Source organism: Gordionus sp. m RMFG-2023, chromosome 4 (genome assembly GCF_954871325.1).
Source record: "Gordionus sp. m RMFG-2023 chromosome 4, tfGorSpeb1-WG-v2, whole genome shotgun sequence".
Classification (NCBI taxonomy): Eukaryota; Metazoa; Nematomorpha; class Gordioida; order Chordodea; family Parachordodidae; genus Gordionus; species Gordionus sp. m RMFG-2023.
Window position 1 is genome coordinate 5,270,180 of NC_088778.1, and position 25,935 is coordinate 5,296,114.

The 25,935-nt window shown below is 28.4% G+C and overlaps 1 protein-coding gene across 4 annotated transcripts; it reads right to left on the bottom strand.

Moving 5' to 3' along the window:
• Nucleotides 1-3,641: 3,641 nt before the first annotated feature.
• On the bottom strand, nucleotides 3,642-24,096 carry LOC135929160 (uncharacterized). 4 transcript variants are annotated; one of them, XM_065465681.1, is made up of 17 exons: nucleotides 23,978-24,096; nucleotides 23,810-23,938; nucleotides 23,404-23,447; nucleotides 23,018-23,364; nucleotides 22,906-22,975; nucleotides 22,151-22,190; nucleotides 20,332-20,459; nucleotides 20,063-20,173; nucleotides 19,790-19,897; nucleotides 19,351-19,618; nucleotides 18,154-18,318; nucleotides 8,554-8,699; nucleotides 8,064-8,118; nucleotides 4,943-5,049; nucleotides 4,197-4,706; nucleotides 3,935-4,069; nucleotides 3,642-3,673 (listed from the first exon to the last, which is right to left on the bottom strand). In XM_065465681.1, the coding sequence occupies exons 1-16, from the start codon at nucleotides 24,015-24,017 to the stop codon at nucleotides 3,962-3,964; spliced, it is 2,376 nt and encodes a 791-aa protein (XP_065321753.1). In that variant the 5' UTR covers nucleotides 24,018-24,096; the 3' UTR covers nucleotides 3,642-3,673; nucleotides 3,935-3,961. The 4 variants fall into 4 exon arrangements, with proteins under 4 accessions (XP_065321753.1, XP_065321754.1, XP_065321752.1 ...); XM_065465682.1 differs by lacking the exon at nucleotides 3,642-3,673 and adding an exon at nucleotides 3,716-3,794; XM_065465680.1 differs by lacking the exon at nucleotides 3,642-3,673 and having other exon boundaries at nucleotides 3,830-4,069.
• Between the last annotated feature and the right edge of the window lie 1,839 nt (nucleotides 24,097-25,935).

The window sequence follows — 25,935 nt, forward strand, 5'->3', positions numbered from 1 at the left end:
AAAAGGCCACCAGATTCCATATTATTATTCTTAGAATATCTAAAGTAATTTAGATCTAAACTGAAATTTTAATTTTTGATAAATATTGTAATATTTATTCTCCCTCATCCTAATGAAGAGGAAAGTTTTCGAGAGGCATATAGATCCTAATAACTTTAAAAAAAAATTTTCAAAAATAAAAAATGGTCCTAGAATTTATACATTCTGCCTCTAAACCTATTTTCCAAAATTTCAATATCATTTAATTTTTTTTACAAATTTTAGAATTTACATAAACATACTTAATAAATGTTATTTCATAAACTTAAATATTATAAAATATTAATTATATAAGTCAAAGCATGAACTTGGAATAGTATAGTGTTAGAATTTATTAATAAATTTCTAAATTTAACAAATAAATTTTAAATATTCGTAATTATTGGCCATGAATAAAATACGAATTGCTATTAAACTACGAATTGCCAAGTAAATTGCGAATTGCCATTACTAAACTATGAATTGCAGTATATAATGTTAAATTATGCTAAAATGCTGTAAAATAGGATAACTTAACTACGAATTACCGTATTTAATATTAAAATAAAGTCACTAAACTACGAATTGCCGTATTTAATGTTAAAATAAAGTGACTAAAATACGAATTGCGGTATTTATGTTAAATAAAGTGACTAAACTACGAATTGCCGTATTTAATGTTAAAATTAAGTAACTAAACTACGAATGGCCGTATTTTATGTTATATTAAAATGACTAAACTGCGAATTGCCGTATATAATGTTAAATTATAATGACTAAACTACCAATTGTCGTATTTAATGTTAAAATAAAGTGACTAAACTACGAATTGCCGTTTAAATGTTAAATTAAAATGACTAAACTACGAATTGCCGTATTTAATGTTAAAATAAAATGAATAAACTACGAATTGCAGTATTTTTTGTTAAAATAAAGTGACTAAACTATGAATTGTTTTAATGTTAAATTAAAATGACTAAACTACGAATTGCCGTATTTAATGCTAAAATAAAATGAATAAACTATGAATTGCCGTATTTTATGTTAAAATAAAGTGACTAAACTATGAATTGCCGTTTTAATGTTAAATTAAAATGACTAAACTACGAATTGCCGTATTTAATGTTAACTACGAATTGCCGAATTTAATGTTAACAACGAATTGCCGTATTTAATGTTAAAATATAATGTCTAAACTACGAATTGTCGTATTTAATGATAAAATAAAGTGACTAAACTTTGAATTGCTGTATTTAATGTTAAAATAAAGTGACTAAACTACGAATTGCCGTTTTAATGTTAAAATAAACTACGATTTGCGGTAATTAATGTTAAATTAAAATAACTAAACTACGAATTGCAGTGTTTAATGTAAATAAAATGACTAATCTACGAATTGCCGTTTTATGTTAAAATAAACTATGAATTGCGGTAATTAATCTTAAATTAAAATGACTAAACTACCAATTACGGTAATTAATGTTAAATTATAATTACTAAACTGCGAATTGATGTATTTAATGTTAAATTAAAATGATTAAACTAAGAATTGCCGTATTTAATGTTAAAATAAAGTGACAAAACTTTAATATTTTTTACATAAATATTTTATTTAATCAAATCAATTCCTTATCCGAAATTTGAATTGAATTTTGCTTGATATAACAAGTTCATAAATTATAAAACTTTTTTGCAGTGGTGTAGCGCAGAAATTAAATCATTTTTTAATTAGATTTTAAAAAAATTGAAAAAAATGAGCTTATTTAAATTTTATGGGCAACATGGATTAAAAGAATTTTTTATATAATGGGTGGACAGGTAAAAAATTTTAGACTAATGGGCGGGCAGGCAAAGAATTTTTAAGCATGGGCGGGCTAGTTAAATTTTTTTAAATATTGGACGGGTTGGGCTTGTGGGGTAAAAACTCGCCCATTGCAGACCTCTACTCCTTAAGAGTGTAAAGAATACGTGGTATATTAAAAAAGTTTTTCAACGGGAAAAACGACTTATTAGAAGAAAGGAGAAGGATATTACCCAATTTGCTAAGAGTCTCAAGGGTTGAATCCAGAAAGGTGCAAGCAGCTGAGCTGCCTTAACGCAGAGATTAAAGTGAATTAGTTAATAATGACCTTAAAATTGTTGTAGTTAATTTCTGAACAATTTGGTTGGATGAATTCCGATTTGCTTAGATTGAAAATTAACCCTAAAGATGTGCCGATCTTAATCATCCATGTATGGGCGGAATCACGATGGAATGTGAGGATAGCTTTTCTAACTTCTTCCTGTGTGAAATAAGCCAAGCGAATGGAGTATGGAAGAGGATCAAACAGATTGATGGTAGTTAGGATGTTTGGCGCGCTTGATATAGGTAGCATGAGAAACCTAAACGCACCTTTAATGTTTAGATTATCAATTTTTTATAAAGTTGGCTTTGATCACTAAAGGAGAAGTTTTATTTTTATTGCACAATAATTATAGGATGAAAATTCACCAAGAAGGTATGGATCTTTGTTAAGGGCGGCATTTTTAATATCTTGAGTTAAAGATTTGTCAGGCATTTTGAAAGTAAATGCCATAAAAAAAACCTGAGCCATTCCTTTTCACAAATGAAATTATACAAAAGGGAGGAAATGCAATCAAAGAAAGATTTAACCACCAATAAACGAGCACCTCTAGTGATTCGAGTAAAAACATTAGGCTTGGAAATATCAAAGAATAAGGAGGAGAAAATGTTATCAGGTAGATGTGGGATTACGAAATTGATGTTATCAATAGGGTCATTGTTAACATTTAAACTATATCATTATTTAAAAACTTACATTTGTGTCTATTAAAACCACAAAAGGTAAAATGTTTAAAAATTGTGAGAATCTTTTTGAAGGTTTAAGATTATAATTAATAGTTTCTAAAAGTTGTATATCACTGTTGAGGAATTACTATTAATCAAAATTTGATTTTTATTGGGGAACAAATCATTAAATAAAACAATCACAACAAATAATTTGTTTGTAATAGTGCATTATGAAGAAAGATAGATTACAATTTTTTGCTAATTAAGTTGAGAAATTGAATTAAATTTCAAATGTCAATAAATTATTAAGCTTAACTATTAATTAGAAGAGTTAGTTAATTTTATAACATGAAGGACTTCATTTTGATAGGAAAAGTCAAGGAATGGTGATAAACATTATAACAAGAACATCTTTTGGGATGGATGAAACGTATTATTTTTTAAATATTATAATGGGAGAAAAATTTGTAACAAGAACATCTATTTCTGGGATGAATGAAAAGTATTATTTTTTTTTATTATAGTGGAAAAAAAATATTAAATTTATCTCATATTAATTTAAATATTTAAAATTTTATCTTAGCAGATTTTTCATAATTCAAATATTGAAACAAATTCATTAAAAAAATATTTTGTTATACACATAATATCAAAATTTATATATTTTTTTAAATAAACATTTATTGAAATATAATAAATTATATTGTATGAAAAATTCTACCTATACATAATTTAGAAGTATAATAGAATAATAAATATATAATTATTCATTATAAAAGGATTTTATTAATCATATTTATTAATATTTTTCCAAAAAAGTTAAACTTTAATATCCAATTATTCCTTGCCGATGAACAAAAATCTCTTATAAATAGAAACATAATAATTAAATCATACTTCCTATACCTTATTGAAAATTATCCACTTTTAAAATGAATATCCTAAATATTTATATTTAAGCCTTTTCTTTTTACACTTTGATGAACTATATAAAAATGAACATAAGAAAATATAATTATATCTATCATAAAAACATTACTCAATCACATTAAAACAACTCAATCACAAATTTAATTTTTTAAAAAAATTAAGTGTAAAGAAAAGAATGAAAACTTAAATATATACATTTGAAATCCATATTTTCTTGTTTATTCAATGTCTATGAGGGGATCGAACTCCGGAAGATGATATTCGTTTGTAATCCCTTTTGATGGGTGAAGATCTTCTAAGTGCAGGTGGAGATCTGTAACTTCTTTCTTCCTAAAGTATTGTGAGACATGAAAATTTAAAATCATATAATATAATAAATATTATATAAAAATAGCCCTTATGAACTGGATTGACTAATCTATTATCATATATGTATGGTGGTTTTATAACTAAATACTTTTTTTCCTATGTACATTCTTTCGACCCCTCTTGCCATTCCGCCGCCTCTGCTATATCTTTCCTCGGCAGGAGGTTCTTGATAATGATTCATATCTTTGTAGACAACATTATTGAAAATCGTCCTTTCATTGTGTTCATATGATTGTTCGTACCTGGGTCTTTTGAAGAAAGGCCGTTCCCTTTCATAATTAACCATCATCCTGTCATCAAACCCCATTTTGTCCCTATGATCCATCCTATCAGATCTATCGTTAAACCTGCCCCCTTCATATATATTATAGGCGTTATGAGAGACCATTTCTTGTCTAGACATATTGTTTTCATCATTTTTATAAACTTCGTTATGATTTATAGATAAAAGTGGAGATGGATTAGGTTTACTATTCATAATTTTTCGTAGTAGGTTGGAGTAATCGTGGAAAAATATGCGGGAACGCTCACAATCCTTTTCATGAATGTATAGGCGGGAAGGATGAGATTTTTCAAGGTTTTCCAGCCTTTCCTTAGCCTATTTTATATGTGAAAAGTAAATAAAATCGTATTACATATATATGCCTGAAAATCTATAGCTCCTTCTTTAAGTAAATTTAAATATCAAAATAATATTCAAATATTTTTTTTATCCTCGCTGTAATCTTAATTGATCGACTCTAAATAGTTTAAAAATCCATTTTAGTTCTTTAATAGTTATCCTAAGGTATAAATTATATATTGCTAGCATAAGAATATAACAGATGGATGAACCTTAGTTTCACTCAAAGGTAGCCAATAGACACAGGGAGATATAATGGTCTTTCGAAACAATTCGTCCATCATTTGCCCAGGTTTGCTTTTTGTTTTGTCCTCAGGCACTATTAATTTTTAAATATATAAATAGTGTATGTACATCAAAAGTAACCCCTGCTTTGATTCAGATTTTTTGTAATAAGATTTATATTGCAATAAAATAAATTTACATAGATGATGCATCAATATATAAAATAAAAACCAATATTTGGGCTATATCAGATGCACTGATACAACCCTTTCCAACCAATACTAATAATTATAAAAAAAATTTACCAATCGAATCCAATATACATAATCTGATATTTGTGCTGATTTATATTTATTGTAAAATAACCCATGTTTTTTAATTTCTGATCTGGTTCTTTTTAAAAAGGTTTGGTTTGTTTGATTATTTAATTTTTAGACTAACTCCGAGAGTATTTTTATTTTTCAATGTTGTCATATTTATTATGAAATTAAAATAGTAATTTCTTTTTATTAATTAAAAAATTTCCAATATAACAAGATTTGTTTTGTGTGAACTAGGCCTATTCAAAAAAGAATCGAATAGTGACAAAGATAAATACTATATAATTCGATTTTTTTTTAATATAAATAAGGAATTATCCGATTCAAATAATTTGAATATATGTTTAAACACACATATTCGACAAATGATTCAAATAATTCTTTTATAATCGTATTATTCGAAAAATTTAAATTGAATATTAAAATTATTTTGAAAAATAAAATTTATATTTTTATAATAAAGTTTAATCATACTTCATCACTAATCATAATCTTATCAATCTGTCAGGTTATATTAACAAAAAATGCAAAAAGCTTGTGAAAGGCTTTTCTTAATCAGAGCTAATTTCCCATCAAAAACAGCATGTCTTGAAGAATCGACAAGAAAAACCATATGCCTTAATAATTGGTTTGGCAATTATAAATTAAGGCATTTTAATTTCGTTAATAACTTGTCCACATATTTTTATCATCAGATTATTATAATAACTTTTTCTGTTTTTTAAATTGAATGTGCAATTAAAAAAAATTTTAAAAAAATCTGTTAATATTATTTTCGTATAATTATTTTATATTTTTTTTAAAAAAGATCAATTGTAAATTATAACAAACCATATATTACTAATATACTATTTGATTCATTTTTTGTTAATAGACCTAATGTGAACTATAAAATGTTGGCAGTCTCATTAGTTTACATTCCCAATTAACGTCAATGCTAATATTGGCAATTCTTATTTCTGTATTTTATATAAATAATATATTGTCGCAGTATTGACTAGGGATTGTTTGATTGAGAGACCGGGGCTAGTTGGCGCAATTTTTGTCAAATTCATCACAGCTCTGAAAAAGATAATGGTATAAGATCTCGTAAAATACCACGATATCTTAAACACTTAGCTATAAATACAAAATGTTATATTTTTTTAAATATTTAATATTTTTTCTCTAAAAAAGGTTTAGTAAAAGTGATTTTTTGAACTTCATAGCCCCAAACCCGTGGTTAGTTAGATCATCGATGGGGCTAGTCAAATCAAGAACTTTATTAGGCTTTCCTATGAGACACAAATAAAAATTTCTTCAGATTTTAAATATGCTTTATTTATATATTATACAATTATAACAAATAAAATAGAAATTTTTTCGACACAAGACCTATGCACCCAACCTTTACATACTCTGTATTGAAACCAATCTTCAAAATTATGGAAATTTTATAGTCCTACAGACATTTTCTATTAAATTTAATAATGTGTTTTTTTGATTTTTTATTCTTCTGCTTTTATAGAAGATGCTTCTAGAATGGAGATGAGATAAAAATTTCAGCTATAATTTTTTAATGCCTTTTTAGCATATAACCCATAATAAAAAAATTTGCTTCATGAAATTAGTTATTTAACCATTTTATTTTCCTCGTCATCATCAAATATTTTTTGTTTATTATCTTGACCTATTTGGGCAGCGCCAGTCATTTTATATTTTTTATAATGTCTTAAAAATTTTTTAGTAGGTATACCTAATAAATTCATTCAAAATTTATCTGGTTCTATTTTTAAATATATAATATTAATTTGATCTTATTATCAGGTCAAAATAAATATCTTGATAACTAAAATGTTCATATTTATAATGTAATAATTTAAATCAGATATTGTTGTCAATTACAATAGATATGTATATATGAAAATCTTTGTTTGCTAGATATATCATTTTAAATAATTGATCTTAGTATCAGGCTAATATTTAAATATGGTGAATAAATGTTCATATCTGATTGATTATATAATTATAAATTGAATTTATCAAATAATATGTCAATCACAATATATTATATATATTTTTAGTTTGCAAGATTTATTTAGGTCTGATAATATAAAATAGGAATGTATTATGAAAAATTTACGTTAATCAATTTATATAATAATTATCATTTAAAATTTATAAAATATTATATTTTAACCAATAATAGATGTTACTTTTCGTGATGACATATAATTTTAATATAATTTCATTGCTTCTTCATAACTCTTAATGGTAAAAATTTTCCTATTTGGAATTTTTATATATTTGAGTACCATAATAATTTTATAGAATGATTGCAACAACAAGCTACAATTTTACTAACCCCAATGGTGGTAATATTATTAATATGCTTTAACATATATAAACCTTATATATCAATCTGAAACTTTAATAAATATTAAAATAGAGTTTTAATATATTATCTTTCTTTTTTATCATGTCCAAACTTTAAAATTTTTATTACATCCTAATAATATAAAGTGGAAAATATTGCAATTTTCACATCAAAAACGTATCATAACAAATAAAAATTTAAAACACTAATTAATATAAATTATTTTCTTTCTCTAATATGGACATCTAGAATTCTACTTCAGAACAAAATTTTATTTAATAACCGTTACTAGTCTAAACCGACAAACCCCTTGCACCGACTAGCCCTGGTTTCCCCTATTGGCTGATAATACCACATGTATTGGTGAATCTCTGGTCCAAAACGATTATTATATTAAGTGAATGATATAAAAAATGGTATTTATAAAATTACCTGCTATATCTCTACGCCTCTCATCTTTTCCATCTTTTGTGATCCTTATTCTCCCCTGATTCAGGGGTTAATTATTTTTAATGGATAAAATAAATATATATTTTTTTTAAAAAAAAATAAAATAGTGTACATAATTTTTTCTACTAAATCGTGAAGAATGTTTTAATTATGAATAAAATGATTAAATTTAGAAGTAATGGATGATAACAATTATCTGGTTTTGAAATTCGTATCAATCTTGAAGCTCAAAAATTGAGAAACAAAAAAGTTCTATGAAAAAAACTGGTTTATATATGAATTTCATAATTTAATGAACTTTGTAACCATCTCATAAGTTCTTGAAATATAATTAACAATTTTTAATAAGCTTAAATGAAAATTTGATACCAACAAATTAAAAAGTATTTCTTGTTTAATGTAATCTACGATATAACAGAATTTGTAAAATAAAAACGACAAAACCACGAAAATGAATATATTAATTGTGAACCCTTTCCTCTCTCTCCCTATCCTCCCTCCTTTTGAGAGTTAACGGGTCTTCATCGGCGTTTACAGGTTTGTTTCCCTTTCCAGGAATATTAATATAGAGTATCCTATTTCCTCCTTCCTTTTCCTTATTTTCACCCTTGTTGGAGTCTTGATTAAAATAATCAATTTGATAAATTTAATTTATAAACAAAATTGTACTTAAATTTTCTAAATGAATAATTGAATATTATTTTACTTTAAATTACAAACTTAAAAGGTAACTAGTTATCTAACATACTTTATAAATAATTTTATATAACTCATATTTTTTAATTTTTTTACGCAAGTGTAACAATTGGCCACTAATTTTTTCTCTCATTTTTTATATTCTCTAAAGTTCGGCAATGGGCTGGCACTTTCTAAAATATTTTAAACATTGGGTAGGTTGACGAGCGAGTTAAAAAATATTTTTAAAAACAATGGGCAGGTGAATTTTAAGTATTTTTCAGGTGACATGAGCAATATACTTCTATTTATTATAAATTATTTTTTTTTATAAGTTTAACCCTCTATTGCGTAACATATCAATAAATGATATCTTTTTTTTAAAAAAAAACTTATTTTTGTCTTTAAAGAGCCCTTAACTAAAAATAATTTTTTTTTTAAAAAAAAAAAAATTTCATTGTGTGTATTTAAATACACAATGCGTGTAAAAAATATCATATTTTTTCAATTTCAAAATTATAAAAAAATAAAGACATATAATTTTATTTTTTGATAAATAATGTAATAAGACAAATTTATATTAATTTTCGTGAAATAAAAACAATCGTTTTTTATAGTAAAACATAATGATACACCATATTTAGTACAAACCAATTTACACCCAGAGTTTTTGCACCGCGCCTTTTTATTATATTTTGGTTAACGTGTTACTAAATCATGTCTTATTTCTTTCTGCGTTATAATACTTGTCGGCCCCTTGCTAGATTTTTTTATAATGGTGTCAATTGATATTCGTTTTTTTCAACGCTAGCTTTCATATTTTTGTTGAATTAATAGAGTATCTGCTATTTAAATTTTAACTGGCTTGGTCCTGTTTGGTGGACATTAACGGTATCGACTTCAGATGGAAGGGGTAATGTAAAAGGTATTTGGAAACCTCTTGAGAAGTCACTAATAACTCTTGGTGAGCCATCGCTTTTGGAAATAACGTAAAGCGGTGAGCAGATTTGGGGCCCGTCAGATAATTCGATAAAATCCTCAGCTAGAAGTTGGCGAATAATATCATGGAATTTGTATTGGACGGTGCAGAGCCCCAGTGTCTGAAATAACGGTTATTATTATTGTTGTTTTTAAGAGGTCGCCGGGCCTAAAGCCCCGGGTGGCAACCCTTCCGGTGAAGGGTGACATCAGCGCACCAAAGGCTAACCTAGCTGAACTGGCGTTGAGGCGGGGTAGAGCAGCCAATTGTTCATCCGAAAAGGTACTGTGGCCTCCGACGTTACTGATACCATTGAGGATACCGGATAGGTCAAGAGCTTCAGTGGACCCTACCTGGAGCACACTAGAATCGTTGTCATTGCTGAATATAGAATCTTGGAGCTCCGAAACGATTGACGAGATTGGATTGCTACTATCCGAGCTGCTAGACGGTAGGAATATCGAAAGGGGGCTAGGTACCACCATTCTGATATTCCTGAGTCTTCGGATAAAAATGACGGAATGTCAGATTCATTGGCAGCGCTAGCATCTGGTCGATCGCGTGCAGGGGGAGGATTATTGTTAATACGATTCTCATCCGCGTCGTTACCAGAATCAGAATTATCATCATTTGGAGAAAACAGCTGGGTCATTCCATGACAAATCAACCACGATTGGGCCGACCCCCTTCGAATTTTTTAAAATTTGGTAAGCAAAGAAAGGTTAGTGTAGTTAAGAAATAGCCAAAATTTTAGCCTTGTAACATTTATATTTTTGGAGATATTAAGGTTCATAGTGGCAAAAATGACATATTTTTACCATTATCTGCCTTCATTCAATTAAGCATATCTTAAAAACTACGTAATTGTAAATACAAATTTAATATCAAAATTACGTACAAAGATTCTACTTACAGATAAAAAATATTTTAATTTTTTTCCAATTTCCGGTCATTTTATTTAATATGCGAGGACTAAAAACGATTTTTTGGAAATAATACAGTGCTAAATATCGATTTTATTAGAAAGCATAATTATTGTTTTTATATTTATTATTAGATAATTAAATATTAATTGTAAAAAAAAGAAATATAATTTTTTTTATTATTATTATTTTTTTTTTTTGATGATTATGTTTTAGTTGTAGAAAAAGATATATTTATATATAGAAAAAAAAGAAATAAAATTGATTATTACGATTTTATATTTTTAAGAAAGAAATAAAAATTATTATTTGCGTTTAATATTGTGTTAAAAGAAATAGAATATAAGTTAAGGAAAATTCTAAATATTGTTTTAAAAGAAAGAAAAATATAAGTTAAAATATAATTTTAAAAAAAGAAACAAGGTAAAAATTTATTAAATACGACCTTCAATTTTTTTTTAAAATAGTAGACATTATTAAGCTCTTCCATTATATTTATAAAAAAAAAATTTGTCTGGGGCGCGGCTATCTTCATTTTCAAAATCAATAAAAATGTTTAGAAAAGTGTATAAATATTTTCCCAAAAGGGGGCGTCTTTGTATAAAATTATATATTAATCAGTTTTTATGGTTTTTTTTGAACTATTTGATATAATTTAAAGGATTATTCATCTTGTAAGTGAAAATAACAATAAATGGGGATTTCATTCAATTATAGAAATTGTCTATCGATAAAAGAAATTCAATTTATTACTTTATTTATAATTTATTATAAATTTTTTGCCCATATAACATATATTTAATGAATATTAATAAAATATATTCAACCAGTTTATAGTTTTTAAATATATGAATCAGAATCTTGTGCATTTCATATAAGGCCCTCTAAATATTAAAAATAATTGATATAATATAAATTTAAAAATCTAATATATAGCTCACTTTTAAAAGATTCTAATTTTTTGGTAGCGTTTACTTTCTTGTGACGACAATGTGTAACTACAGCCAGTAGCAGTTTACAATGATACTAATGATAAGATATGACATTTTGGAAAGTAAAGAGTGTCGTCTATACTTGGAAATATAAAAGAATTAGAAGGTTTGGATGGGTGTAAAACATTTGACATACAAAATTAAAAAATTTACCAATGTTTTTTGGAAATAATGTACTGCTATTGTATTGTGTTGCATGATTCGGATATCATTACATAATTTAGGCAACAAATATTGGCAAGATTATCTTTATAATATATAACAAAAGGGTGGGTGAACCTTAAACTGAGCCCTATTAATGATAATTGTACTTCATCCTGAAGTATAAAGCTATAGTTTTCTGAAAAATCACATAAAATTAAATATTGGCCTTTGTATAAGTTCAATTTTAGATTGCTTTAATACAACGATTGTTGCGTTGAAATAAAAGAATGGGGTAATAAAGATTCCATTTTTTCAAAAAGGCATTGATAAATTCATCCTTGGTTATTGTTTCAATAGTGGTTCTATCTATGGATAGCCATTTTTATGTTATAAATTTGATGTCCTTAGAACGAAACAATATTATTTGATCGCGTAAATGTGTTGACCCTTGTCAATTATTACATTTGCCCATAAATTTATTTTATTACCCTTACTTGTAAATAAGAATATTTTTATTTACAAGTAAGGGTATGCCGATTTTAGAAAATCCGATCCAATATTTATATTGATTTGGGTTTTATGATGATAATACTTGTATATAATAATTTCATAATAACAAATATTTGTAATATTTTACAAATTCAAATTATTTTTAAAATTGAGTAGCGAAAATTTTGATATTATTTTTGGCATCATATATGAAATGCACAAGATTTCATATATTCAAGAACTCGAAACTTGATTGGACATATTTTATTAATATTCATTAAATATATGTTATATGGGCAAAAAATTTTATAATAAATTATAAATAAAGTAATAAATTGAATTTCTTTTATCGATAGACAATTTCTATAATTGAATGAAAGCCCTTATTGTTATTTTCACTTACAAGATGAATAATCCTTTAAATTATATCAAAGTTCAAAAAAAACATTAAAAACTGATTAATATATAATTTTATACAAAGACGCCCCCTTTCGGGAAAATATTTATACATTTTTATCGATTTTGAGAATGAAGATGGCCGCGTCCCAGACCTATTTTTTTTTAAATATAAAGGAAGAGTTTAATAATGTCTACTAAATTTTTTAAAAAAATTGAAGGTAGTATTATTTCCAAAAAATCGTTTTTAGTCCTCGCATATTAAATAAAATGACCGGAAATTGGAAAAATATATAAAAAAATTTTTATCTCAAAGTAGTTTGTACGTAATTTTGATATTAAATTTGTTATTTACAATTACGTAGTTTTTAAGATATGCTTAATTGAATAAAGGCAGATAATGGTAAAAATATGTCATTTTTTGCCACTTTGAACCCTAATATCTCCAAAAATATAAATGTTACGAGGCTAAAATTTTGGCTATTTCTTAACTACATTAACCTTTCTTTGATTACCAAATATTAAGCCAAAAATCTCATTTTTTTTGCTCATTTGACATGGAATGACCCAGCTGGTGCCTCAGTTCCCTAAGGTATTTATTAACCAATGCTAGCCATGTTGGAAACTGAGCTGTTCTCTGCCTTCGGGCCGGGTGACCGTTGCCCGGAATAGCATCTCCTGTAGTTGCTATTGGCGGAAAGGTTGTTAGAGAGGAGGGAAGCTCAAATATCTTGGCTTTTATAACTTCGGTATTCCTAAGGCTTTTATTAATCAAATTTTTGTATATCAAATATAATGAGAGAAAATAACAATGATGGCAATTTACAGTATAATTTCTATATTTATATAAATAAATAGGTAGGGATTAATCGTTCTTAAGTATATAATTATTGTATTAAATTTTTGATTAATAGATGAATTATTCGAGGAGGTCCCTTGATTTAATAGATAGACTGCTCCATTGGTAAGTATCGGTGGAGGGATCGCTTAAGTTAGATAATCCAGAGATAAGGGAAGGAGTTTCGCGATAGACGATTCCTCGCCGAATAAGGAGGTATCTTGTTGTTGAAGTGTGATAGGGGCGTCGAGAATAGGGCCACCGAATAGGTCTAAGGGTTCTCTCTCAGCCATCCACGTTCTGGAAGGGGCGTCAGCTGGGTTATCTTCAGACGGGATCCATTGTATGTTCTGGGAGATAGTGGTGAAGTTTTTAAGGCCCAGTTTGAAAAGAATTTGGAATATGACGATTTCGATTGATGGCGACCGAGATCCACTTTTTCTAAAGGTATAGTAAGCTACTGAGGAGTCTGTGAACATCATTTGGTATTCATTGTTACGGTGGATAGCCATGATAGCTCCCATGCCCATTTCTATGACTTCTTTAGCATTAATATGATCGATGGCATGGCTTGGAATCTCAAAGAGGAGACATTCTTAGAAAAAGGCTATTGAAAGGTTGTCTATACTCCAGAAGTTGATTCCAATATGTGAGTTGGAGGCATCCACATAGACCGGGCTGTTAGCGTAATATTGTAGGGCTAAGGGGGCCTTGAGGGCGTCAATTATTTTCTCTGCCTTTCTGAATGCTAGAAATGAGTCGACTACCGGGGCTCACTGCGAATTTGCATAGTGATATAATATGGGGAGAATAAACTTGACATTCCTGTAATGGTATACGCGTAGTGGTTGACGAAGCCTAGTATTCTAGCGGCGAGGTGGCGACTGATACGTGTCCGCCGTGATCGTTTTAGCTTCGAGGTGGATCGGGACTTCTAGGTATGTGATTTGTGATGTAGGGTCAAGGAAGGATTTTTGGGAGCTATTTATAGGCCCCAGCCTTCCAATGTACAATGCAGTGATCTGGTGGACCATTTTACATAATTTTCGTTGTCACCATAAATAAGGATATCGTCCAAATATACATTATAGTTAGCTTTCCTGACTGTTTTGGCACAGGCATGAAGGATAATTGCTTGAAGGCAGTAGGGACTGTAGGATGCCCCCCATAGGTAATACTTTGTAGGGGTATGTATCATTGTTGAATTTAAACCCAAAGAATGATCTTATCTACGGTGCTAATGGAATTGAGAAGAATGCTGATTTGATATCAATCTTGCAGGCGTATCTGGCTTGGTCCAGTTTGGTGGACATTAACGGTATCGACTTCAAATGGAAGGGGTAATATAAAAAGTTTTTGGAAACCTCGGAGAAGTCGCTAATTATTCTTGGTGAGCCGTCGCTTTTGGAAATAACGCAAAGCTGTGAGCAGATTTGGCCCGTCAGATAATTCGATAACACCAGCAGCTAGAAGTTGGCGAATGATATCGTGGAATTTGTTATGGACGGTGGCAGAGCCCCAGTGTCTGAAATAATGGTTATTATTATTGTTGATTTTTAAGTGTCCCGGGGCCGAAAGCCCCAGGTGGCAACCCTTCTAGTGAAGGGTGACATCAGTGGACCAGGGGTTAACCTAGCTGAACTGATGTTGAGGCGGGGTAGAGCAGCCAATTGTTCATCCGTAAAGATACTGTGGCCTTCGACGTTACTGATACCATTGAGGATACCGGGAGGTCAGGGGCTGCAGTGGACCCTACCTGTGGCACGCCAGAATCGTTATCATTGCTGAAGATAGAGGAGCTCCAAAACGATTGACGAGATTGGATTGCTACTATCCGACTAGACGGTAGGGAAATTGAGAGGGGGCTAGGTACCAACCATTCTGGTATTCCTGAGTCTTCAGATAAAAATGACCGAATGTCAGATTCATTGGCAGCACTAGCGTCAGGTCGATCGCGTGCAGGGGGAGGATTATTGTTAATAGGATTCTCATCCGCGTCGTTACCAGAATCAGAATTATCATCATTTGGAGAAAACAGCTGGTGCCTCAGTTCCCTAAGGTATTTATTAACCAATGCTAGCCGTGTTGGAAACTGAGCTGTTCTCTGCCTTTGGGCTGGGTGACCGTTGCCCTGAATAACACCCCCTGTAGTTGCTGGAAAGGTTGTTTGAGAGGTAGGAGGAATAGAAGACGGATGAGAGGAAAGATGGATAGAAGAAAAGACAGGAATAAACGTTGCGGCTTTCACTTTCTCTTCTTACCGCCAGTTGTGGCTGTTTCCTTTTTCTCCGGTCTACGACGATAGCTGGCAGAAATTGAGGGGCCTGTGGGCCCCTGTCAAAGGGCCTTGGTTCGTGGAAAATCTTTATGTCCTCCCCACATAAGAAAGTGTTCTGGTACGAAGCGTCGTTATTCATTGCTGTTTGCCAGCTCCAATGAATGGCGAGGTTAGTCATTTCGTCAAGCATCCTAGGATCTGAGTTCACCGAGAGTAGCTCCAGCACATCAGCAATGTGTTTAGTTTCATGCCAGTCTCTATCATTTGCTCTATATCTTGGTTCGATGAGATCCCGATTAAGTCCTGCCCAGACTTTGACAGCTTAACATAACGTTCCTCAGGCTAAGCGGTATGGCTGGGACCACTGGTAATGGCAATGGTGGCTGTGGTGGTGGCGTAGGTGCTCTGCTGTCACGTCTTCTGGGCGTTAAAGTTCGGGATGAAAATGAAGACCTTGATCGTTTCCCGTTCATATCCACTCTGGTAGATAACTCGGCCATTTGCGTAGAAATTGCTTGTATGGCTGGGATAATCGTTGCCATTCCAGGGTCGCAGGGAGAGGTTTCTAGATAATTATTTGGAGTGAGCTCATGAGCATGAAAATCTAAGATCGGCATCCACGGGCCAGATGGTTGACTCAATTGTCTAGGTGATCTTACCATGATGAATTTTTGTATATCGAATATAATGAGAGAAAATAACAATGTTCTTTTACTGGTACCTTTAAAGCTTCAAAATCTAGCCTATACATTTACCAAGATTTATGAGCATCATATCAAGTATATGGAATACTATACGGTGATACCACTTACATGATCTTATGTGAATTCACGCTCCTTCTTTTAGAATTCTTTTTCAGTAGAAACTGGCATTTATAAATTCTACTAGCCCTCGCTGTAGCAATACTCCCTTTTGGGCGAGTAATACTTGAACTTCTATACCACAGAACCAATTATCAAAACACAATTTTAAAATGGAATGTAGTGGCACCAATAGTTAAATTAGAGATCTGCAAAGTTATGCCCAGCCTACTTAAAATAATCGGGTTTGGGCATACCCGGGCCTAATATTTTTACAATAAATTCGGGCCGGGTCGGGTCGGATCTTGGAATTTTTTTAAATATATCTAAATTTATCTTATATTGAAATTTTTATGTAAAATAAAAATTTTTGATTTTATTTATTGAAACTTAACTAACATATAACATATGTCTTTTATTTTGAGTAATTATAAAAATTAATTTCTATATTTAAATAAATTCAGGCCGTGTCTTTAAAAAAAAATCAGATTCAGGTCCAGTTGGCAAAACTTTTTTAAAAAATTTCAGGTTCGAGCCAGGATGGCAAAACATTTTTTAAAAAAAATTTCGGGCCAGAATGGGCTTGAAAAATTAGGCCCGATGCAGGTCACTAGTTGAAATACTGCATAATCAACATCTTCTGATCTCGAATCAAGAATTTCCTCATCTGATGAGCCACTAATATTAGAATCAGAACTATCTTCCGGAATACAGTACATTTTGACTATAGATAGCAAATGAAGAATATTTATTAATATAAAAAAAATAATCAAAAAAGCCCAAATTTATATTGCAGTTAGTGTTAAACGGCTCGTTTTGAAATATTTCATCCAGAAAAATATTATGCAAGCCTGAAGATTTTGCTCATAAAAGGAACAAAGGTCTAGACTAGACATATATCATAGAAATCTCGAGGCTTAGGCTACAATATTAAGTGCCGTTTAACAACACTAAATGCAGTGCGCATTATGTATCTGGGTTAACTACCTGTTCCTTAAAAAAATTTTACAAGAGAAATGACATAATTTATAAAATGGAAAAAATGCAACTATTCGAAAATTGTAAACTACGTATTTTAGAATTTTTATATTGATAGCTGTCTTTCATTTTTGACAAAATTAACTATATAAATAAATAAAATATATGTGTATCTATTATACATCAAGAGTAAAAATTTTATATTAAAATTTATTCCTTTTTTTATGGTATGTGTATTCAAATATGATGTATGCAATAGAGGGTTAATTAAAAAGATTATTAAAAATATAAGGACCAAACCAGTCATTAAAATCATTTTAAAACATTTGGCAGGTGAATTAAAAAAAACATGGGTGGGTGGGTTCAAATAATTGTAAAAAATGAATTGGTAGGCATGTTGACTAAAACATACCTATTGTAGAATTAAAATATTCTCTACGAAATAAATTAACACAGTTGTACTTCTGTTTTTTAAGTATGTACCAAAATAAAAAAATTATTCAACTCTTAATCATGTCTAAATTGCATTGAATTAATAGTTGAAGGAAAAAAAATAAAAAGATATCAATCATATCATTACTCGAGTTTTCTTTGGTATCTTTTGATATAAGATGATGAATAGCCATCATAGTAGGGTGGTATCTAACCTTCCCAGGACTCGTTTGTATATCTTCCAATTTATTGCTAGCATCAGTTGTATCCATTTCTTCAGGTGATTTGGTTGATGAAGTATTTGCGACACTTTCTATAATATAATAATAAAATTTTGAATAGGAAAACAGTCACCCACAAATTTGATTAAGCATAACACCATTTGAATTGGTGTAATTTTATCAGTGCCATAAAAAATGATAATTGTAAAACAATTTAGTGGTTAACAATAAAAAAGGCACGGAAAAATATTTTATAAAAGCCTTTTCCAATAAAAAAACTAGATTATATTTTAATCTTTTATTCGTATTGGATAAAAACCGGGCTGGTTTTTGAATTTCAATATAGTTCTAACAGAAACACTTTCAATGCCCAACCTATCAAGGAAAAAACTTTAACGGATCGGGCAATTCATACATAAATAAGAGCCATGTGTCGAAATAATGATTTTTCATGAAATTTTAATGGGCCAACCCACGCATTAAAATTTTGACATATTTTTTTGAATTTCAAGCTAATATTTTTTTCTGATAAACACTATTTCAAAATTAATTGTAGTATGCTTAATACTATCAATTTAATGTCTAGCTAAAATACTAAATATATAAATAAAATAGAAAATTCACAAAAAATTTACAGGTTATTAATGACTCAATTATAATACTTAATAGAGATATCAAAACAGAATTTATAAAAGTGTTGTTATAGAATAGATAGCCATAGAGTACAGACGGGCCTTAATTAAAAATATGTAGTTAAAATATAAGTATTTCATGTAAAACAAATCATAGTAAATAGGGTAGATAAAGCATATAGTATTGTGTATATACAACGTCCTATTTAATAGGTCAATAAAAACATACCACTGACCTTCACTGTTAGAGAAAGTAATAGAAAAACTAATGAAAGTAAATAGATCTTTAAATTTTAACCAAGATCCCATGCACATTAGTCTGCATGTTTGACTTTGAAAGCTTATTCTATTAATGAAAATATTTTTATTCGTGTGAAGGATGGGAGGGGTAAACATAGAAAACGAAGAAATTATTGTATAAAAAATAGGGATCTTAAAATTGTTTCATTATAAAAAGATATTGAAATTCAACATTATTATTTATTATATAACCCTTTTCAGTTATAATTTTATCATCATGTTTTTTCTTGATAACGCCTCTCCTGTGACTATGTTGCTGCAGAAGCGCACCAGGAGGCAGAAGAGGAGCAAGGTTTTTGAGCAAGTGAAACTCTTGGGGATCCATGCCACCTTCAGAATGTGTTGTGGAGAGGTTCAAATCTGGAATTTCTGTGTCAGTTGACAGTTTGGCATTGTACCTATTTGTGGTAGATGGGGTGAATGATTTGTCCAGTGACTGGTTGTTTTTGTATGAATCCAACTGAAAAATAAATTTGATTATTTAAAATAAACCTTATATATGAAATCACTCTTATTGAAAATAAAAGGTTTTAATAAAATTAAGTAAAATTTCTACCTTAATGTTAGCAATACTATTTATTTTTTTTAATTTTCTAAACTTAAGAATTGCTAAATGATAAATAAATTATACTTCATTTTGGTCAGTGAATTCTACTTTCAACAATTTAGGATTAGATAATGGCCATTTTTGTTTGTTTAAATTATTGTAAGCTTCCAAGGCAGACTCAGCATTTAAGTACTAATATTAATATTTTTGTGAACAAAAAATTAACAAATATATGATAATGTTTTTTGATCATTCATTCTTGTTATTTTAATTTTTTCATTATTTATTTTTCTTTTATCCTACACCCCCCCCCCCCTATAATAAAATATCAAGGGAATTTATATAAAAAATATCTACTTTCACAATGCAGTGCGATTTAATTTTGTCTATCCAAAAATCTTTAGTTTCATCAAATTCTCCATATTTTTGAAATTCTTCTTTCAATTGTCTCAGAGTAAATGGTCGAACCTTTGAAGAAAAAATTTTGTGTTATAGCAATTAATAATTGTCCTCTTTTCAAAAAATAGCCTATATACTATTTTTATTTTACTTTAATATTCAAGCTTTATATAAAGATAACCAACAATACATATATTTTAGTTTAAATATAATAAAAGGCAACTCACCAAATTTGAAACATGAATTATAGATGAAGCATTGTTAGAACTCCTAGAGACTTCACTTTTCAATTTTTCAAAAGTGTGCCACATTCCATGTAATGTTAGTGGTGGCTTATTCACATTGGGGGATTGGTCTTTTTAAAAAATATATATAAGTGTGGGATAAAAGAAAATGCATAAAAATTTATGAGAAAATGAACTAAGTTTATGTTTAAAAAATATATAAAATAAAAAAAATTTATTTCTTTTATAAAGATAAAATTTCTTTATAAATAGGACAAAGCAATTGCTGGTTTTTACTCTATTTAATTTTATAAAGAAAGAAAGAAAGAAAGAAAGAACAAGAAAGAAAGAAAGAAAGAACAAGAAAGAAAGAAAGAAAGAAAGAAAGAAAGAACAAGAAAGAAAGAAAGAAAGAAAGAACAAGAAAGAAAGAACAAGAAAGAAAGAACAAGAAAGAAAGAACAAGAAAGAAAGAACAAGAAAGAAAGAACAAGAAAGAAAGAACAAGAAAGAAAGAACAAGAAAGAAAGAACAAGAAAGAAAGAACAGAAAGAAAGAAAGAAAGAAAGAAAGAAAGAAAGAAAGAAAGAAAGAAAGAAAGAAAGAAAGAAAGAAAGAAAGAAAGAAAGAAAGAAAGAAAGAAAGAAAGAAAGAAAGAAAGAAAGAAAGAAAGAAAGAAAGAAAGAAAGAAAGAAAGAAAGAAAGAAAGAAAGAAAGAAAGAAAGAAAGAAAGAAAGAAAGAAAGAAAGAAAGAAAGAAAGAAAGAAAGAAAGAAAGAAAGAAAGAAAGAAAGAAAGAAAGAAAGAAAGAAAGAAAGAACAGAAAGAAAGAAAGAACAAGAAAGAAAGAAAGAACAAGAAAGAAAGAAAGAACAAGAAAGAAAGAAAGAACAAGAAAGAAAGAAAGAAAGAACAAGAAAGAAAGAACAAGAAAGAAAGAAAGAACAAGAAAGAAAGAAAGAAAGAACAAGAAAGAAAGAAAGAACAAGAAAGAAAGAAAGAACAAGAAAGAAAGAAAGAACAAGAAAGAAAGAAAGAACAAGAAAGAAAGAAAGAACAAGAAAGAAAGAAAGAACAAGAAAGAAAGAAAGAACAAGAAATAAAGAAAGAACAAGAAAGAAAGAAAGAACAAGAAAGAAATAAAGAACAAGAAAGAAGAGAAAGAAAGAAAGAACAGAGAAAGAAAGGAAAGAAAGAACAAGAAAGAAAGAAAGAACAAGAAAGAAAGAAAGAACAAGAAAGAGAAGAAAGAACAAGGAGAAGGAAAGAAGAGGAACAAGGAAAGAAAGAAAGAACAAGAAAGAAAGAAAGAAAGAACAAGAAAGAAAGAAAGAACAAGAAAGAAATAAAGAACAAGAAAGAAAGAAAGAAAGAAAGAACAAGAAAGAAAGAAAGAACAAGAAAGAAAGAAAGAACAAGAAAGAAAGAAAGAACAAGAAAGAAAGAAAGAACAAGAAAGAAAGAAAGAACAAGAAAGAAAGAAAGAACAAGAAAGAAAGAAAGAACAAGAAAGAAAGAAAGAACAAGAAAGAAAGAAAGAACAAGAAAGAAAGAAAGAACAAGAAAGAAAGAAGAAAGAAAGAAAGAACAAGAAAGAAAGAAAAAGAAAGAAAGAACAAGAAAGAAAGAATTTCTTTCTCTCTTCTCTGTGTTTAATTAAATTCTGTTCAGATTCAGGCTTAAAATTAAATAAATATTTTTGGCCAGATTCAGGCTTAAATGTTAGTAAAAATTTTGGGGCAAACTCAAGTGAATAAAATTAATTTGAAGTTCATTTATTGCTTATTATATGCAAATTTTTAAATTTCAATATTTTTTTTTACTTTCACCATTTTGAATTTCTATGTTTTCATGTGATTGAGTCTATATAATTAAGAAAAGGATTGAGATAAAACTAAAAAATGTTAGTATAAAAAAGTTAAATTGATATAAAATTCATAGATAATACACATTATAAACTGTCATCAGTCAAATCAACGTAATCATAAGCTTAACTATTATCTTCCATCAAGACTACTATGGCTGATACATATGTTGAGCTTTGAAACAATGTATAATTACAAATTGATTGGATTTTAATTTAGATAATTTGAAGCATTTGTTATTAGATTATTATTTGTGGAATCTCATTATTATCATCACAAGAACATTGAAAGTAACATATATCTATTATTAGTGTATGATGTTTCTTTGCTATGTTAATAACCCCCATAATTATTATTATTATCATCACTCAATTGTTATTATTATCATGTTATTGCTATTATTATTACCATGTTATTGCTATGATTGTTTATGATATATTATCATGTCACCTTGTAATTGGATGACATCCAAATAGGTGATTATCATAATGGATTGATTTAAATATATATCTATCAAGATTAGGTCATATGCTCACCCATTTTAACTATAAATTGCAATTTAGATATTTGAATAGTCAGGAAGGAGATTTGAACAAGAAATTTGTTATTTCGACAAACCAGATATAAATTATAAAAAAGATGTTATAAAGTATTGAATAATAATTAACTAGTTGGCATATTTCAATATTAAAAATATATTAAATTATACTTACTTTAATACCAGGTATAAGAACTTCTTTTATATTCTCCTCGAGATTTTTTGTTTCAGAATCCACCTTAGCCCTTTAAAAAAGTAATTTGAAAAATAATTAAATAAAATCTAACTTGGTCTGTAAATATTGATTAAATTCTTCATCGCCTTCAAAATGAGGTTCAAAAAGCTCTTCACCTGGTATAATCTCATAATTATTATATATTTGTTTGTTTGAATCAATTTTGTGATTTATTTCTACGTCATTATTATATGAGAGAGTTTCAATAGTTGTATGAATAATTTTAAAATTATCATGTATAATCATTTCTTGTTCATTTTTAATTATATTTGTATTATCATTTATATTGTTTCCAAGTCTTTCCAAATCTTTATATGGGATCTCTAAACTTAATGATTGGCCAATTATATTTTCTGTCTTAGTTTCTTCAACAGTATTTATTTCATGTACAAAACTTTCCTAAAGATTGTATAAAAAAAAATATATATATATTTGAACTTTTTTGATTTCTATATCTTTGGTTGTACAATCTTTTAATACATCTGTTGTAAATACATATAATTAAATTAGATGAATTATATTACCAATACTATTATCAATAAAAATTGTTGTTTCATTATCAATTATATTTATATCACTACTTTAAAAGTCATTTATGTTTTTATTTGATAGATTATTATGAAATTAATATGGATGAACCAAATTTAGAGGAAAGCAAAAATTCTATAATGAGATACATGAAGTATCTGACAAAAACATAAAATTAATTTTTCAGCAAAGTTTTTACTTTCCTCTTATCAAATTAATTTTACAGCAAAGTTTTTACTTTCCTCTAAATTTGGTTCGTCCATATTAATTTTATCATTTTCTTGTGTATTTATAGATATAATATCATCTTAATTACTTGGAGTATGAACTTTTGGGCCACCACGCTGTTTTTTTATAGGTGTTTTGCTAATATCCATCTCATTATCTTGTATATTTTCACCAGTTTCTTCTATATTAATTGAATCATTTTTTTCAACATTTCCTTCTATTTTAACATAATAGGATATTATGTACTGAAATTTACCTTTGGTTTTTGTGACTTTTGTTCTCCGAGTTTTCATCATAAACAGGTCGTATCTTACCGCCTTGTTATAATTAGGTATTTTGTCGGTAAACTTTTCGCTAAATTTCGCTTAAGCTTAAAATTTATGGCCGTGACTAGAACTAACGCCCGTGATATTTAGTAAAATATACAAAAGCTAACAATCATGATATTTAGTAAAATATACTAAACCTAACACCATGATTATTAATAACATTTTATCACGTGACAATTCATTTTCACATGATAGCCCGCTATATTTAAAAATATTTAATGTTTCTATTTTTTGAGAAATAAATCCAACAATAAGGAGAACAACCATAGTAGGAATTAGACAAAGTTACAGAATAGTAAAAATTTTTTTAAATTGATTAATTAAATATTAAATTTATATTTATAAATGATACTAGGAGCAATATTTTCATCATATGATTCACTTAGTAGCATTATTAAAGAATATAAGCAGTCATGCCTAGTTAATTTATATGTTGCAAGGTATACCTTGTTAAAAGCTCCTCATCCTGAAGAGCTCATAAATCTTTTTAAATATCAAGAGGTTTATTATTCTTGTAAATATGGGCACCATACAAAAAAATTGCCTAAAAAATATAAGGAATATTTCAACATTCCGTAAAATGTGCTCTTTTAAATTTTCAGTGTGTGTTAATACCCACTTCCTACAAATTGTGACTATGGTCAATAAACATACAAACCATGATGTAGGTAAAATTATACATTATAATAAATTTATAATAATCATATAAATAGATAAAAAATTGAATCTCTTCCTAAACAAAGAGTACTTTCTCTTGAAGAGAGAGAATCAGTTCAAAAGTACTTAAACTTAAAAGCTAACAAGCTACAAATACAAGAATCCATGCGAAAATTAGGAAAAAATATCACCAAAGATATTCACAATTTACAAACTAACATTAATAAATCGAAGTGTAATGATTTAGCCAGCATTTTTCAGCTGCTTAAAGAAATTAAGGGATCTATTGTGAGGTCACTGAAGAAAATGATATTCTACTAGGAATTTATTTTCAAGATGAGATGATGCAACATAATCTCAAAAGATATCCAGAGATTATGTTTATGAATGCAACCTAATAGCTAAATAATTACGGGATGCCTCTTTTCATTACCTTAATAATTGATGGAAATAGTGAATCACAAATAGTTTCACTTTGGCTTGTACAAAATGAAAGCTATAAATGTTTTAAAAAAAATGTGTGAAATTATGAAATATCATAATAATAATTTAACAAATCTTGAAGTTATTGGGGCTGATAAAGATATGGCAGATAGAAGTGACTTTTATGATAGTTTCCCAGCAGTGAATATTCACATATGTATTTTTCATGCTTTGAGGATATTTAAAAGAGAGATTACAGCTGAAAAGAGAAAAATTACTACATCTGAAATTAAAACAGTGCTGGAAATACTAGGAAAAAAGGTATACATTATGACTAAAGATGTATACAATTAACTTTACGGGAAACTTATAGATTTAAAATTGCCCTTAGTTTCTTTGTATTTTTTTAATAAACATTGGCACTTTATTAGAAAAGAATGGGTGATATATTGGAGAAATGAGCCAGCATATCTGCTCAATTTTACTAACAATCGTTTATAATCTCTTAATCAAAAAATTAAAAGTTTGTAAATAAATATTCTCCTTTAAATGACCTTTTTTCAGATTTATCAACAGTAGTTAGTTCTCACGCCTTTGAAAGGCATCACAGAAATATAATGTGTATTGAGAGGCTACCATGTGTCACCTACGCATGTTAAACTCCAGAAAATTTGTATTCTATTCTTTCAACACCATATGCCTTTAAAATTATTTTAAATGAAATCTCATATCATAATTAAATACATCTATTAAATATTGATACTATTTTATGTATGTGGTTTAGTCAAGCTTTTAGCCTAAAAAA

Excerpts from the sequence above, each read along its gene's own strand:
- LOC135929160 (XM_065465681.1), bottom strand. The coding sequence starts at position 24,017 with ATGATGAAAACTCGGAGAACAAAAGTCACAAAAACCAAAG. Across the intron at positions 22,976-23,017 it reads AATCAATATTTACAGACCAA|GGCTAAGGTGGATTCTGAAA; the intron begins GTTAGATTTTAT and ends ACTTTTTTAAAG. Across the intron at positions 8,119-8,553 it reads ATAGGGAGAGAGAGGAAAGG|GGGAGAATAAGGATCACAAA; the intron begins GTTCACAATTAA and ends CCCCTGAATCAG.